This window comes from Sylvia atricapilla, chromosome 30, assembly GCF_009819655.1.
Source record: "Sylvia atricapilla isolate bSylAtr1 chromosome 30, bSylAtr1.pri, whole genome shotgun sequence".
In the NCBI taxonomy this organism is placed as follows: domain Eukaryota; kingdom Metazoa; phylum Chordata; class Aves; order Passeriformes; family Sylviidae; genus Sylvia; species Sylvia atricapilla.
Window position 1 is genome coordinate 73,692 of NC_089169.1, and position 15,282 is coordinate 88,973.

Sequence of the window (15,282 nt, forward strand, 5' to 3'; positions counted from 1 at the left end):
GTCGGGCTGGAAGGGAGAAGGGACAGGGCTGGGTGGGGGTGGCACGGCAGGCACGGCAGCCTCTGGGGATGATGTGTGGTGTCTGTCCCCAAACTGTCCCTAATGAAATACTAGGGTAGCACAGAAATCTTGAATAAAGGGACACCTCTGTCTCCCTGGAGTGAGGCAGGACATAGGGATACTGAGGACACTCCACGTTTGACCAGGTCACCTCCACCATCCTCTCAGCACGTGTCCCCATAGCCACATCCCCATGGCAATGATCCCATTCCGATGGCACCTATCCCCATGCCCCATCTGCATCGTATGTAGCCCTTGTCCCTGTCCCTGCATCCCTGTTCCTCTCTCCGTCCCCACTGCTGCCCCAGCCGCAAGGTTTCTTCTGCCACATCCTTGTCCCCAAACCTCTACCCCCCTGTTTCTGTCCCAACATCCCAGTTTCCCTGTCCCTGTTCCCCTGTTCCTGTCCCCACAGCCACTCCATAACTCTGGTCACACTGCGATCCATCCCCATTTACTGCCTCTGCTGGCCTTGGGGATCTCAGGGGACCCCACAGCCCCCCTGTGCCCCCTCCCCACTGGTCTCGCCCTCACCAGGGCCCATCCCCGGGGTGTCAGACCCGTGCCCAGGGAACTCACCCCACAGGAGCAGTGCCACCTTCCCCGCCATCCCCGTGTCCCCAGCCATGTGGACTGGCTGTCACTCGCTGCTGTGGCCACCGGTCCTCTGGGTGGCGGCTCTTCGGATGAAGAGGAAGGAAGAAAGGTCACAATTTGTCCCCATGTGTAGGTGGCCCTTGGTGGGGGCAGGGTGGAGGAAAGGAGGACACACAGTAGGGGACAGGCTGGGGACATGATGGGATAGTCTAGGGGCTCGGTGGGGGATGGTGTTCCCAGGGCTGGGGGGGCTCAGGGGATGTGGGGAACCAAGGATGGGTGTACAGGATAATGGGGGTCCAGGGATATTGGGGTCTCCATGCCTGGGGAGATTCAGGAATAATGATCCTTTGGGAACATGGTCTCCAGGGGCTTCAGGTGTTGGGATGTGGGTCCCAGGGTTGGAGGATCAGGGGGATAAAGGGGACCCTCGGGAAAAGGGGTTGTGGGGGAAGAAGCAGCCCAGGAGATGGGATGAAGGCAATGGTGTTCCTGGGCAATGGGAGTCCTGGGATGGGGGTCCCAGGGAGGAGAGGCCAAAGGAATGGGGGTCCCAGGGTTGGGTTCCCAGGGGAATGGGGCTCCCAGGGATGGGCAGTGGCTGGGTGGGCACAGGGGTCGCAGCTCCTTCCCTGGGTTCCTCAGATTTTGGGGTGACTCAGAGCCCAGCACAGCCCCCACAGTGTGCTCATGGCCAGGGGGGCAGCCCAGGGTTGAGGCTCTGGGTCTGTGCCCCACATACCCCGGGGCTTTTTCCTGTTCCCCCATTTCCTGGCTCAGCCATCCCTGGGAACACCTGAGCAGGTAATGGTGGGGGGATCCCAGGAAGGGGAAAAGGGGGTGCGGGGTGCAGGCAGTGGTTGGGGGCCTGTGGGGGATGAAAGATTTTCACTTTCTCTTTGCTGCAGCAGAAGGAAGAGCTCCTTCCTGCCTGGGGCTCCATTCCCCAGCTGCTCTTGCTGGCTCAGATTCTGCAGGTGATGAGTGAGAATGGAGAAGTCTGGACCCCTCCAGGAGCTGCTATTCGTAAACTCATGTGGTTCTCTTTTAAAGAGGCACAGTTCAAAAGCAAAGGTTTTCTTCATCTCTAGGAGCAGAGATCTTTTCTCTTTCTGAGGGCAGATCTTCGTCTTCATCTCATATTTCTCTCTCTCTGTTCAAGCTTCTCACAGGATCACAAGTACTTCAATATTTACTTAGTTGACCACAAATACCTTTGCTCAGATCTACAATTTGAAAACTCTCATCTCCCCATCCATGCCTTCCACCACTTCGACAGATATTCTAGTATATCACAGTCCATTGCCATAGCTTGCAAAAGAAGTTCAGCCTAAAACCAAGGAATCTTCTTGTTCCCTTGCCATCTAAGATTCAGCTCCTCCTTCACTGACTTTGATATCTTCATGTTGTCTCTCTTCATGGTTTCACTCTGTCCTTTTGTCTCACTTAAGAAAGGATTTAATGTTTTGCAAGTTTTACCTGTGCAAAGAAAGACTCTCACAGCTCTGCAGAGGCCGTGATGGTTCCTCCGGGCAGTGTCCAAGGAGGTAAATTCAGGCCGTGCCGGGGCTGGGCCAGGATCTCAGGGGCTCTGGCTGCATTCAATTTTCAGCTGCAGGGCCACTCTGCATGGCTGCAGAGCTGCCCCTGTTCTTGGCCACAAGATCTCTGCAGCTGCTGGCGCCTCTCCCTCCACAAGGGCTCTTGGTGCCGGCGGCTGGAACTGTTCCTAGTAAAGAATTCTTCCCGAGCCGCGCTGGGGCTTCCCCCTGTTATAAATGCCTATTATAAAGTTGGCTTTTTGCAAGATGTGTGCTATATGATTAATAACTTTGTTGTAAGAATATAAGTTTTTATTTTCTGCTGTTAGTAAAGAAAATTAGGCATAGTGGTAGTAGTGATAGAGTATGCTTAAACTGTCTGTTTGGCCAGGATAACATCCAATGAACATAAAGAAGACTCTGCTATTGATACACCAGCTATCAGCATCTCTCATCTGAAGAAAGCACGGACCAAGGCCCAATCTGAGAGCTGATAATGAAGGACACAGCCAAGAAACCGCAGCTCAAAAAGGGCAGACCCAAGGAGGGGCACGCAAACAGTCCCTGGAATATGGAAACTAGTTATGGAAAAATATGAATACTCAACAGATTGATATAACATAAAGGCTTATTTAAAGAAATCTTGTGAAATAGCAATTTGGGAATTGGCTAAATGCCGAGTCACCTGCCGGCCGTACTTTTGCTGTTTTTTCCTCATCTCCTAGTTGTCTTATCTTTTTATTAAAACCTATTTCTTAAAATCTACCAAAAAAGTGAATCTGGTTTTTCACACCCCCCGTTCCTGTGCCCTGCGAGGCCTCCCGGGGCCGCCATGGGGGCGGCTTGAGCGGCATCGTGTCAGCAGCCGCTGGAGGCTGATCCGGCCGGGACGGGGCATTCTCCCCTCCTGCCCTGCCCGGGAGCCGCCGGGCCCGGCCCTGCCAAGGCGACAGCAGCGGCCGGGCCCGGCCAGGGGACCTGGGGACCTCTGCCCAGGCGAGGACAGAAGGGAACTTGTCCTGCGGTTCTTCTCATTTGGACCTGTGTGGCCACAGAGGCGTACCTAGCTCTTGAACTGGTTCCACTGGTTGTCAATAGTCAAAGCTAATGACTGATTGGTTTTGCCAGAGGTTTTCTTCAATCAATGCAAAACCAGCACAGACATGTACTTTAAGGAGATGAGTCGTGCATGAAACCAAGCAAAAGAATTCCAGAACATGCAAAGTCGAAAGAATATTGAAATATACATAATGTTCTTGAATATGTGTTTAATGAATACAATGAAAAGGTACATTACAAGAATTGTTATAGATGACTGCGTGCCACATGCAGTTGCCAAGCACCTGGCACACTGCTGTCCCTTTATTACCTTATTTTTCCCTTATTAATATTTAAACATACTAAGGAGTGAGCTTTGCTTCTCACACAGTTTAATCAAAATGCTGAATTTGGGTACAATAAGAGGGAACGGGTCCTGTGCCTGCCCGGCAGTGAGTGGGGGATTGAGGATCCCTGTGGGGTGCAGTGAAGAGGAAGAAGAGAACTCTGAAGGGAATCGATGCCCCCCAATGCTGCATATTTCCCTCCATGTCACAGCACACTCTCAAAGGTGTCATGAGGTGTCACCTGCTGTCCCTTGTAGGGTCCCAGAAGCTCCACATTTGTCACTTGTGGATCCCGAGATGGGGCAAGGCCAGGAAACACCTGTGGGGGTCTCTGACAGTGACACTGCTTGTGGGGACCTGGGTGGGGGTGACACCCGTGGGTGACATTTCCCTGTCCTCCCCTGTACTCACCCCCTGCCCGCTCAGTGCTCACAACGTGGGGGTCCAGCACTGCCCCCTCCTCGGGGGGAATCCTGTAGGGATAAGGGGAGGTCTGAGGGGTGTCTGGGGTGGGAGAAAGAGAAGTCCTGGCTGGAGACCCCTACTCACCTGTCCAGGAGCTTCTTGGCGGCTGCATGGAAAAGAGGATCGGGGTGACCAGGGGGACTCCGGGACCCCATAACTTTCCTGGGACCTCAGCAGCTCTAACCGACCATCCACCCCAAATCCCGACAAGAGCCCTAACTCTACTAGACCCCTGATTCCCCTGGGACACACCAAGCATCCCTGAACCCCCCTAGAACTTCTGCTCCACTGCAGTGCCCTCAAAAAGCCCCCTGGTGTCCCCACCCTCTGAGCCCAAGAATCCCAAGCCCAGCAGGGAGGCCACCACCCAAACTCCCCCAGGTTGCAAGAAAGATCCCCACCCATTCCTGAATGGCCCTCCAAGAGCTCCCCAAAACCGCCAGGAGCTCCCAGAGACACCCCAATGTTTCTCAAAGCCCATCCAGAAATGGCCCTGGAGCCCAAGAAAGACCATCCAAATTCTCCCCAAAACCCCCAGACCCCCAGCCAAGATCACTGTGAGCTCAGTTTCCCCCAGCTCAGGGGCTCTGGGTGCTGCCCCAGCTCTGCCCCCACTCTGGAGACTTCCCCTCACTCCAGGACCACCATCCCTGTCCCCATTGTCACCCACCCCGGCGGTGCCAGCAGTGACAGCCCCCGATGACAGCCAGGAGTAGGACCAAGAACAGGAGGGTCCTGCCAACATTCACAGCCACTGCTGGGGACAGAGGGGGGCACATCAGGGTCACCCAGAACCCCAAGGGTCCTGAACATTCCAATAACCCCGTGTGAGCCCACCTGTGACCCAGGGTGAGCCAGAGGTCACCTCCAGTGCCAGTTCAGGGCTGAGTGCCCGGAACACGCGGTGCCCGTCCTGTCCCAGCTGGTTGGTGGCCACACACTGGTAGGTGCCTGCATGTCCCACACTGACGTCCCCAAGCTGCAGGACAGGACCCTGGGCCACCTCCTGGCCATTGTGCAGCCAGGTGAAGGTGACAGGGGCTGAGCCCACCTGCACTGAGCAGCGCAGGTTCACGGGGTCACCTGCATGCACCTGATGTGACGGGAGACCGGGGGTGATGGTGGCATTGGCCACGGGCACTGTGGGGACACAGACAGGGGTGGCACCTGGTGAGGTGAGATGGGGGTGCCGTGGGTGGGGTCACTCCCAGCCCAAGGGTCCCACTCACCCAGGACGGTGACATTCATGGGTATACTCTCAGCCACGCTGTCCCCATCGCTGACTCGGCACTGGTACTGGACCCTGTCCTTGTCCCCAACATGTTGCAGCTCCAGGCGGGGGCCAGTGCCCAGCAGTTCCCCCGAGTCCCCCCGGTGCCAGGTGAAAGTCAGGGGACCTGTCCCCATGGCCACTGCACAGCTCAGCACCAGGTAGTCCCCCAGTCCCACCTGTCCCCCAGGGGGCTGCGCTGACAGGGACACCCCCGAGAGTGGGACCCCTGTTGGAGAGAGGACACCAGAGGACAGTCAGGGAACTGGGGAGGTGGAGGGAACAGAGATGGGCAGGAGGACACCGATGAGGAAGAAAGACCACAGAGTTGAGTGGGGCTTGGATAGGAACCCCAAGGAATGATGAGGAGTTTAAGGAGACAACACGTAAAGAGGGATGAGGGGGACACCACGGAGTTTGTGGGGACACAGGAAAGGCATGGTGGGACGTGGGGACCAAGCTGGGAGATCAGAGAGGGGTGTGAAGAGGCATGAAGTGGTGAAGGCACTCAGTGAGGGATGGAAGACATGGAGGGGGACCCGAACAGTGATGGGGAGACGTTGAAGAAGTTAATGTGGAAGATGGGGGTACCCATGTAGCACTTGGGGACCCGAGGAGGCTGTGGGGGCTCCCCGTGCCAATCCCCGCACTCACTGCGCACTGTGATGTGGAGCTGGGCACTGCTCTTCTGCACAGTCCCCCCCTTGGAGCGCACCTGGCAGCTGTAATTCCCCGAGTGGCAGACCCCCACAGCGGGCACCAGGAGCTGTGGGGACACCTGCGGGCCCCCCACCAACTGCCCATCCCGGTAGAAGAGGTGCAGGAGGGGGCCTGGGGGCCGCAGGGGGCTCGGGGTGCTGAGGCAGCTGAGAGTCAGGGAGGATCCCTCGGTGGGCTTGTGCGGACCCTCCAGCACCAGCACCGGAGAGAGCTCTGGGAAGAAGAGGGGAGGAGGATTTGTGACCCAGAGTCCCTGGGGAGCAGCTGTGTGGGAGTCAGGGTGGTGACTGTGAGGTGCTCACCGTGCACTGTCACTGTCACTGGCATCGACTGCACCCATAGTGGCAGCTCGGAGTCCACCCTGCCCCGGCAGTGATAACGGCCGCTGTGGTTCAGTTGCAGAGGGGACAGGGACAGCTCGGTCCCACGGAGGGACATCCTCACCTCCTCCTCCACATGGTAGAATCGCAAGCCGGTGATCCACATGTCCGGCCGGCAGCGGCAGCGCAGTTTCACTGTGTCCCCCTCCAGCAGCGGCCATGCTGGAACCTGCAGCACCAAGGGATCTGCAGGACACAGGGGTCCTGTCACATTGTTCAGGCCTGGGGGATCCCGATGGAGCCCCCCATTGGGTCACGCCCAGTGCACCAGGGGTCCTTAATTCCACAAACATGGAATGCACAAGGATGCTCTGGAATGTCCCCATGTGCAGGGGATGGGCTCTGGTCAAACCAGGAGGTGACCCATGGAGTGCAGCACATCCAGAGCTCTCGGGGTCCCTGCAGGTGCAAGGTTGAGGACACTCAAACCCCCCTCACCATTTAAGACTCTCACGGGGGGGCTGAGCCCACTGCCAGGCCTGTCACACGTGTAGATTCCACGCTCAGTGACAAGTAAGTTGTTGGGTCCTTCCTGTCCCCAGCACCGCCCATCCTTGTACCAGGTGGTGTCACCGGCGGTCCCCGAGCCCTGGCAGGTCAGTGTCACCCGGTCCCACAGCACCACCGGCATCCAGGGGGGGCTCCACCAGGAGCTGGGTGGTCAGGGTGCCTGCAGGTGACAGGGGGCACCAGCCTGCCAGGGCCACTGCGGGGCTGGGGAGAGTGGGGTGGGGACCTGGCTTGCCCCGAGGACTCATCAGTGAGACCGAGGGTCTGGACTGGAAGGGAGAAGGGACAGGGCTGGGTGGGGGTGGCCTCATAGGGACATGGACATGAGCTATCCATGAACTGTCCTTGTGTAGCATGGACTCCTTGGGGACAGGGACACCACAGCCAACCCATGCTGTCACAGATAAGCCCCACCAGCCCCAAGGCCTCTGTCCCCATGGCCCATCTGCATGGTGCTTGTCCCCTTGTCTCTATCCCTGCATCCTTGTGCCCCTGTCCCTGTCACTACTGCTGCCCCAGACCCACATAATTAATCTCCCCACATTCTCTGTCCCTCCAGTCCTGTCCCCACTCTCCTGAACCCAAAGCCATCCCACAACCCTAGTCACCTCATGCACTGGCTCTGCTGGCCTTGGAGACCGCAGGGGACCCCACAGACCTCCTGTGCCCCTTCCCCACCGGTCTCCACCTCACAAGGGCCCATCCCCGGGGTGTCAGGCCCATGCCCAGGGCACTCACCCCACAGGAGCAGTGTCACCTTCCTGGCCATCCCCGTGTCCCCGGCCATCCAGGCTGCCTGTCACTCATTGTCTGGGTGGCTGTCCCCTGGGGGTCGGCTCTTTAGCCAGGGTGAAAGGAAGCGAGGTCAGGTCTCATCCTCATTCGTAGATGGCATCTGGTGGGGGCAGGGTAGCCACAAGCTGGGGACAGTCTGGCAGGGTGGGGACAAAGCTGGGTGGCACACAATGGGACATGGGGTTTTCTGGAGTGAGGGACTCAGGGGGTTTGCAGAGCCAGGGATGGGTGTCCAGGGGAATTGAGGGATCACAGGTCTGGGGGGACTCAGGGCTGGGAGTCCCAGAAGAACCTGCCTCCAGGGATTTGGGATCATGGGATGGGGGTCCTAGGGATGAGGGTGCCAAGGGAATGGGAGATTATGTGGGAGGGTCGTGGGAGGAACAAATCCATGGGTGAAGGGGGATTGTAGAGGATGGAATTTGGGAGAGATTGTTCCTTGGGAATGGAGGTCTTGAGTCATGGAGATTCTGGAGAATGGCAGTCCTGAGATGGGAGTCCCAGGGAGGGAGAACAAAAAGAATGCGGGTTTGTTGCTTGTGTTCCCAGAGAAATGGGGGTCCCAGGGATGGGCGGTGGCTGAGTGGGCCCATGTGTCACAGCTCCTTACTACAGTTCCTCAGATCTTTGGGGTGGCAAGGAGCCAGGCAGACCCCACAGAAGGTGCTCATGATCTGGGGATCATCACCACAGGCAGATTCCAAGGGGCTGTGGTTCTGTGTCCCCAGGGGCTTTTTCCTCTCTTCATTTCCATTTCCTTCCTTTTTCTCTCAGTTTTACACCATTCAGTGCATGGCTTGGTGATGCTTGATGATCCTGGTACAGTTGTTGAGTGGGGAACAAGTTGGAGGGACTCTGGGGAAGGGGGAAAAGGCATTCCAAGGCTGCAAGAAGAGGTATGGGGCCTGTGGGGGATAGGAGTGTCCAGTTTTGCCCCCTGCACACTTTCTCTACACTACAGCTGAAGGAAGATGCCGTTTGTGTGGGAAGGACAAGTTCTGTTCTAGGGCCATACAGGAGGGTCATGTCCTGTTCAGGGGTTCCCTGTACTGGGAATGACACATCCTGGGGAGTCCTGTCCCAGGGGTGACACATCCTGGCCAGGGGGATCCTGTCCTGCAGGACAGCAGATGTGGGTGGGTCTAGACTTATCCATTCTCACTCGTCTCCTGCAGGATCTGAGCCAGCAAGAGCAGCTGGGGAATGGAGCCCCAGGCAGGAAGGAGCTCCCCAACTCCTCCTCCTTGAAGCCAGTGGCCATCCAAGCGTGGGGCCCAGCCATGGCCCAGCCCCAGGGCACAGGGATGGGCATTGGCCAGCCCTGCTCTGGCCAGCCCCAGGGGGCAGCCAGGACCTGAGGGTCCCCCCTGCTTTCCCCTTGGCTTGGATTCTGGCAGCTTCAGAGCTGCTGCAAAGGTGAGAATTCTGTGGGGGAAAAAGGCGTGGCTGTGGTTTGCTGAGCCCTGCAAGAAGCACAAAAGCCAATGGGAGCCCAAGCAGTGGCTCTGTGAGGGCCTTTGATGGTTTTCAGAGCAGGGCTGGCTGGAAACGGCCCCTGCAGGGGCAGCTGTGAGGGAACCAGTCCGGAAATGCAGCAATTGATCTTTTTGTACCTCTCAGCAAGGGGCTGAGAGAGCCCCAGAAGTTCTGCAAATCCCACACCCATCTGCTCAACAACCTCACTGGGAGCCATCTCCTTGAACAAAACCTGCAGCACTTTGCAACATCCTAAAAAGAATGTTTGGGTTCTGGATGTGGACACCAGCAGAGAGAGAAGCCTGGAAATATTGAGCAGGGGCTCTACCCGTGGATCTGGGGAACAGGGGTGTCCCAGCAGGAGCAGAGAGTGCCCAGGCTGGGGAATTCAGGGCAGGGTGGAGTGCATCGACCAGGGAGATCACATGGCCCCACTGGGGACAGGGGGAATGATCAGGGGCCCCCAGGACAGAGGTGCCCAGGATGTGTTATCTCTGGGACAGGAATCTCCAAGGATATGCTCCACTAGAAAAAGGACCCCCTGGGACAAGACCGTGGGACAAGACCCCGGTGTCACCACAGCAGAGGAGCCCTTTTCCCTCAGGGCAGGACCCCCGGGATGTGTCCCCCAGGACAGAACCCACATCCTCAGCTCAGCATAAAAGACCTCTTCCTTCTGCTGCAGGAAAGAGAAAGTGAAAATCTTTCATCCCCCACAGGCCCCCAACCACTGCCTGCACCCCCCCTCCCCTTTTCCCGTTCCTGGGATCCCCCCACCATTACCTGCTCAGGTGTTCCCGGGGATGGCTGAGCCAGGAAATGGGGGGAATGGGAAAAAGCCTTGGGGTGTGTGGGGCATAGACCCAGAGCCTCAACCCTGGGGTGCCCCCTGGCCATGAGCACACTGTGGGGGCTGTGCTGGGCTCTGAGTCACCCCAAAATCCGAGGCACCCAGCGAAGGAGCTGTGACCCCTGTGCCCACCCAGCCACTACCATCGCCTGGGAGCCCCAGTCCTCTGGGAGCCCAACCCTGGGACCCCCATTCCCTTGGTCTCTCCTCCCTGGGACCCCCATCCCAGGACTCCCATTGCCCAGTACCACCATTGCCTTGATCCTGTTCACTGGGCTGCTTCTCCTCAACAACCCCTTTTCCTGAAGGTCCCCTTTTTTCTACCTGAGCCTTCAAATCTGTGACCCACATCCCATGACCCCAAATCAATGGGGGCTCTTTTTCCACAGGACCCCCATCCCTGAATATCCCCAGAAATGGAGAACTCAGTTCCTCTGCACTCACATTCTCCTGGACACCCATCCTTGGCTCCACACCAGCCCTGAGCCCCCCACTCCTGGGAACACCATCCCCCACTGAGCCCCCAGACTATCCCATAATGTCCCCAGCGTGTCCCCTACTGTGTCTCCACCCATCCCCTACCCTGCCCCCACCAAGGGCCACCTACACATGGGGGGGGAAGGTGTGAACTTTCTTCCTTCCTCTTCATCCGAAGAGCTGCCACCCAGGGGACCGGTGGCCACAGCAGCGAGTGACAGCCAGTCCACATGGCTGGGGACACGGGGATGGAAGGTGACACTGCTTCTGTGGGGTGGGTGCCTTTGGCACAGGTCTGACACCCCGGGGATGGGCCCTGGTGAGGGCGAGACCGGTGGGGAGGGGGCACAGGGGGGCTGCGGGGTTCCCCTGAGGTCCCCAAGGCAGGGAGAGGGGAACAGAAATGCAGGGACAAGGGACAAGGGCCATGTACCATGCGGATGGGGCATGGGGACTAGTGCCATTGGAAAGGGATTACAGGCAGGGGGCTATGGGGATGTGGCCATAGGCAGAGGTGCTTTGAGGCTGGTGGAGGTGATCTGTGCAAGCATGGGGGCTCTGCAGTGTCCCCATGTTCTGCCTCAGCCCAGGGAGACTGAGGTGTCATTGTCATGAATACCTCTGTGCTACACCAGTGTTCTGTTGGGGAGAGTTTGGGGACAGACACCACACCTCATCCCCCAGGGGCTGCTGTCCCTGCAGGGCCACCCCCACCCAGCCCTGTCCCTTCTCTCTTCGTCAGCCCTGCACTGGCCCTGGCAGGCTGGTGTCCCCTGTCACCCACAGGTGCCCAGATCACCCAACTCCTGGTGGAGCCCCCTTTGTTACTGGCAGTGCTGTGGGACCAGGTGACACTGACCTGCCAGGGCTTGGAGACTGCCCGTGCCACCACCTGGTACAAGGATGGGCAGCGTTGGGGTCAGAACAGACGCTCCCACTTCACTGTCACTGAGAGTAGCACGTACACATGTGACAGACCCAGCAGTGCGCTCAGCATGCCCACTGTGGGGGATGTGAAATGTTCAAAATGACCCCTGATAGATCTGGCTGGATTCCACTCCATCGATGGCCTCACACCCCTCGTGTTGGCAAGAGCCTGTGCCCTGCACACAGGGACATCCCAGTGCATCCCAGTGTAATGGGACCCCCACGGTTCCACCTGTGCCATGGGGTTGCTCCTGGTGTCCCTGAGATCCCCTTGCAGTGGAAACTCCACTCAGATATCTCCAGTTACTTGGGCATCCATTTTGGACCAGTCTCGTGCCCGCCCCTCAGTGCAACGGGACCCTCCTGTCCCACAGACCAGCTGGTGCTGCAGGTGCCATCAAGGACGCTGCTGGAGGGGGACACAGTGACACTGCGCTGCCGGGACAGGTGGGACATGTCGGTCAGCAGGGTGAGATTTTACAAGGACAAAAAGGATCCCGGTGGGTTCCTCAGGAGGAACGAGCTGTCCCTGTCCCCACTGCAGCAGCACCACAGCGGCCGCTACCACTGCGAGCGCTTGGTGGGCATTTGGCAGTCATCGTCAGCACCAGTGACAGTGACAATGCATGGTGAGCACCCCCCTGGCTAGAACTCAAATATCCTGACACCCCCAAAGCCACTTCCTAGAAGAATCAGTCACAGTCCTCTCCTCCCCTCTCCTTTCCAGAGCTCTGGTGCTGGAGGGTCCCTCCGAGCTCACTGAGGGGTCCCCCCTCAATCTCAGCTGCCTCAGCACCCCCAGCCCCCTGCGGCCTCAAACCCACCTCCAGCACTTCTTCTACCGGGACAGGTGGTTATTGGGGTACGCGCAGGTGTCCCTACAGCTCCTGGTGCCCGCCGTGGGGGTCTCCCACTCAGGGAATTACACCTGCCAGGTGCGCTCCGAGGATGGGGCTGCACAGAAGAGCAGCACCCGGCTCCGTGTCATGGTGCACAGTGAGTGTGGGGATGGGCACGGGGAGCCCCCACAGCCCTCCCCAGGTCTCTGCCTGGGGACCCTAATTACTCCCCAGACCCCCTATCCCTGTTCCGGGTCCTCCATCCTTTCTCAGGTCCCTTGCCAGGTCCTGCACCCTGCCCTGGGTACCCAGATCTTTCCCCTTACATTTTTGCATGTCCCCTCATCACTGGCTGGTTTCCCTCCCTTTCCCCCCATCCCTCACTGCATCCCTCAGCCATCCCTGGGTCAACCCCACCACTTTCTGATCTCACCCCATGATCTCTAGGTCTCCCAATCCCCTCCCCGGTGTCCCCCTACCCCCTCCCCAGGTGTTCCCTCCCTGAACCCCCCCATCATTCCTTTCCAAGCTCCCCCTCAGCTCTCTGCCTCCTCCTCCTCACTGGGGTCCCCCTGCCTTTCGACAACCCTCCCCATATCCCTCACTGTCCTACACTGTTCCCCCTTTCGCAGGAGTCCCGCTCTCGGGGGTGTCTGTTTCAGCACAGCCCCTTGGGGGAAAAGTGGCACTGGGGGACCACCTGGTGCTGAACTGCACAGTGGCTGTGGGGACAGGTTCTCTGTCCTTCACCTGGCACCGGGGGGGCTCAGGGGCACCGCTGGGCACCGGCCCACACCTGGAGCTGCACAACATTGGGGAAAATGACAGTGGCCAATACCAGTGCCAGGTCAGCGATGGGGACAGCGTGGCCAAGAGTGACCCCCTGAATGTCACGGTCCTGGGTGAGTAGGACCCTCGGGCTGGGGGTTACCTCACTCACGGCATCCCCAATCCCACCTTGCAAGGTGCCAGCCCTGTCTTTTTCCCTGCAGTGCCCGTGGCCAATGTCACCATCACCCCTGGTCCCCTGTCACACCAGGTGCACACAGGTGACCCCGTGACCCTACACTGCTCAGTGCAGGTGGGCTCAGCCCCTGCTGGTGGGCACCAGCACCCTGTCATCTGGCTGCACAATGGTCAGGAGGTGGCCCAGGATCCCATCCTGGAGCTTGGGGACGTCGATGTGGGACATTCAGGCACCTACCAGTGTAATGCCACCAACCAGCTGGGACAGGACGGGCACCGCATGTTCCGGGTACTCAGCCCTGAGCTGGCCCTGGAGGTGATCCCTAGCTCACCCTGGGTAACAGGTGAGGTCACACAGGGTTACCTGGGGGGTGCAGGAACCTTTCACATTCTGGGTAACCCTGATGTGTTGTCCCCCTCTGTCCCCAGCAGTGGCTGCAGGCGTCGGTGGGTCCCTCCTGTTCTTGGTCCTGCTTGTGGCTGTCATCGTGAGCTGGCACTGGTGGCACCGCCGGGGTGGGTGACAATGGGAATTAATGAGGGTCCCAGGGATTGTCGTGAAACCCCCCCCGCAGAGTAGGAGGGCCATAGGGTGACACCAACCACTCCTGACTTGGGTGAAGCTGAACCCCAGGAGGCCTTAGCTGGGGGTCCTGGGGGATTTGGGGAGGTCCTGGAGGGTTGTGAAGGGATGTTGGGGGTTCACTCAGGAGTTTGGGGGCTCTGGGGCCTCAGGGGGTTCAAGACATTGTTCAAGGATTTTTGGGATCTTCAAGGATGCTCGAGGGTCCTGGGGGCAGTCAGGGGTCTCGATTGTGTTCAGGGGCCCTGAGGACCCCAGAGTCACCTTTCCCCACTTCCCTTTGCAGCCTGCAGGAAGCAGCAGGAAAGGTGAGTCGCGGTCTCTAGGTCTGACCCCCATTTTACTCTCACGCCAAATCCCCCCAGCCCCCACAGACACCCCCTTGTCCCTGCAGGGTCCCCCAGATCCCCCGGCCCCCCCAGAGGAGGGGGAGGTGCTGTACACCCATGTCGTGGGCACTGAGAGGGCAGGGGGTGAGTACAGGGGGGACACAGGGACACGTCACACACCAGTGTCACCCCCTACCCATGTCCCCACAACCGGTGTCTCTCGCAGGGCCCCTCCGTGCCACATCCCCCCAGGTGACCTACGCGGAGCTGGCAGGACCCCACAGGCGACAGCAGGACCCCATTGACCTCTATGGGAATGTGCTGTGACACTCTGGACGCTGGGGGCACTGGGGGAACTGGAGATCTTTGCCCAAGGCCACCCCCCATGTTTCCCCCCCCCCCCCCCCCCAGCTTTTGTGGGTGGCCACTTTGCCCAGGGGGTGCCCATAAGGGGGAGTCACATGTGGAGCTGTCCAGAGCTCTACATTCCAGTGCTCCCAGTACTCCCAGTAGCCTCAGGGGCTCCCCATTCCCTCCCCCAGTGCCAGGGGGCACAGGATTCTTGTCCCTCCCATTGCACCCAAGATGCAAAGTTTTGATTAAAAAGGGGAGAAATGGTTTCATTTGTTCAGCTGTGCCATATGAGCTCAGACACAGGAGGGTCCCAGTCAGGTTGTTAAGCAGATTGGTGTGGGATTTGCAGAGATATGGGAACAGGAATAACTGTTCCTTACTTTACTAGAATATATACAATAAGACAAACAAACAACAACACCGGCAGCAAACACCAACAAAGGCACAAACCCAGCCCCAGCCGTCTCTGGGCTGCAGGCCCTTCCCCTGAGGTGCAGTTCGGGGCACAGCCAGCAGGGGCGCTGGTGGCTCCCGGAAAGGCGGGGCGGGTGCGATGATTTCTCCACGGCTGCAGGGGGCGCTGTGGCGCCTGCTCGGCTCTCTCTGTCTCTCTCTCGGTGGTTAATCGAGACTCAGCCTGCGGGAGAGAGAGAGAAGCTTCCTTCCCTCACTGACGGGGCTGGGGGACAGCCGGGAACAGTGCCACTCCGGACGGCAAAATGGGCTGCAGCAGGAACCCTCAGATTGGCAGCTGCAGT

The 15,282-nt window shown here is 58.7% G+C and overlaps 1 protein-coding gene and 1 pseudogene across 1 annotated transcript in view; one reads left to right on the forward strand and one right to left on the reverse strand.

Annotated features, from left to right (window-relative positions):
- LOC136372898 (Fc receptor-like protein 4) overlaps positions 1-7,239 on the reverse strand; it is a 19,927-nt gene extending 12,688 nt beyond the window's left edge. The window contains 6 exon segments of the mRNA XM_066337755.1: positions 3,825-3,827; positions 4,886-5,188; positions 5,973-6,251; positions 6,341-6,604; positions 6,857-7,058; positions 7,060-7,239. Of these exon segments, the coding sequence (XP_066193852.1) occupies positions 3,825-3,827; positions 4,886-5,188; positions 5,973-6,251; positions 6,341-6,604; positions 6,857-7,058; positions 7,060-7,239 (1,231 nt within the window).
- A 3,596-nt stretch (positions 7,240-10,835) lies between these two features.
- LOC136372900 (Fc receptor-like protein 6) lies at positions 10,836-14,518 on the forward strand (annotated as a pseudogene).
- The last annotated feature ends 764 nt before the right edge of the window (positions 14,519-15,282 follow it).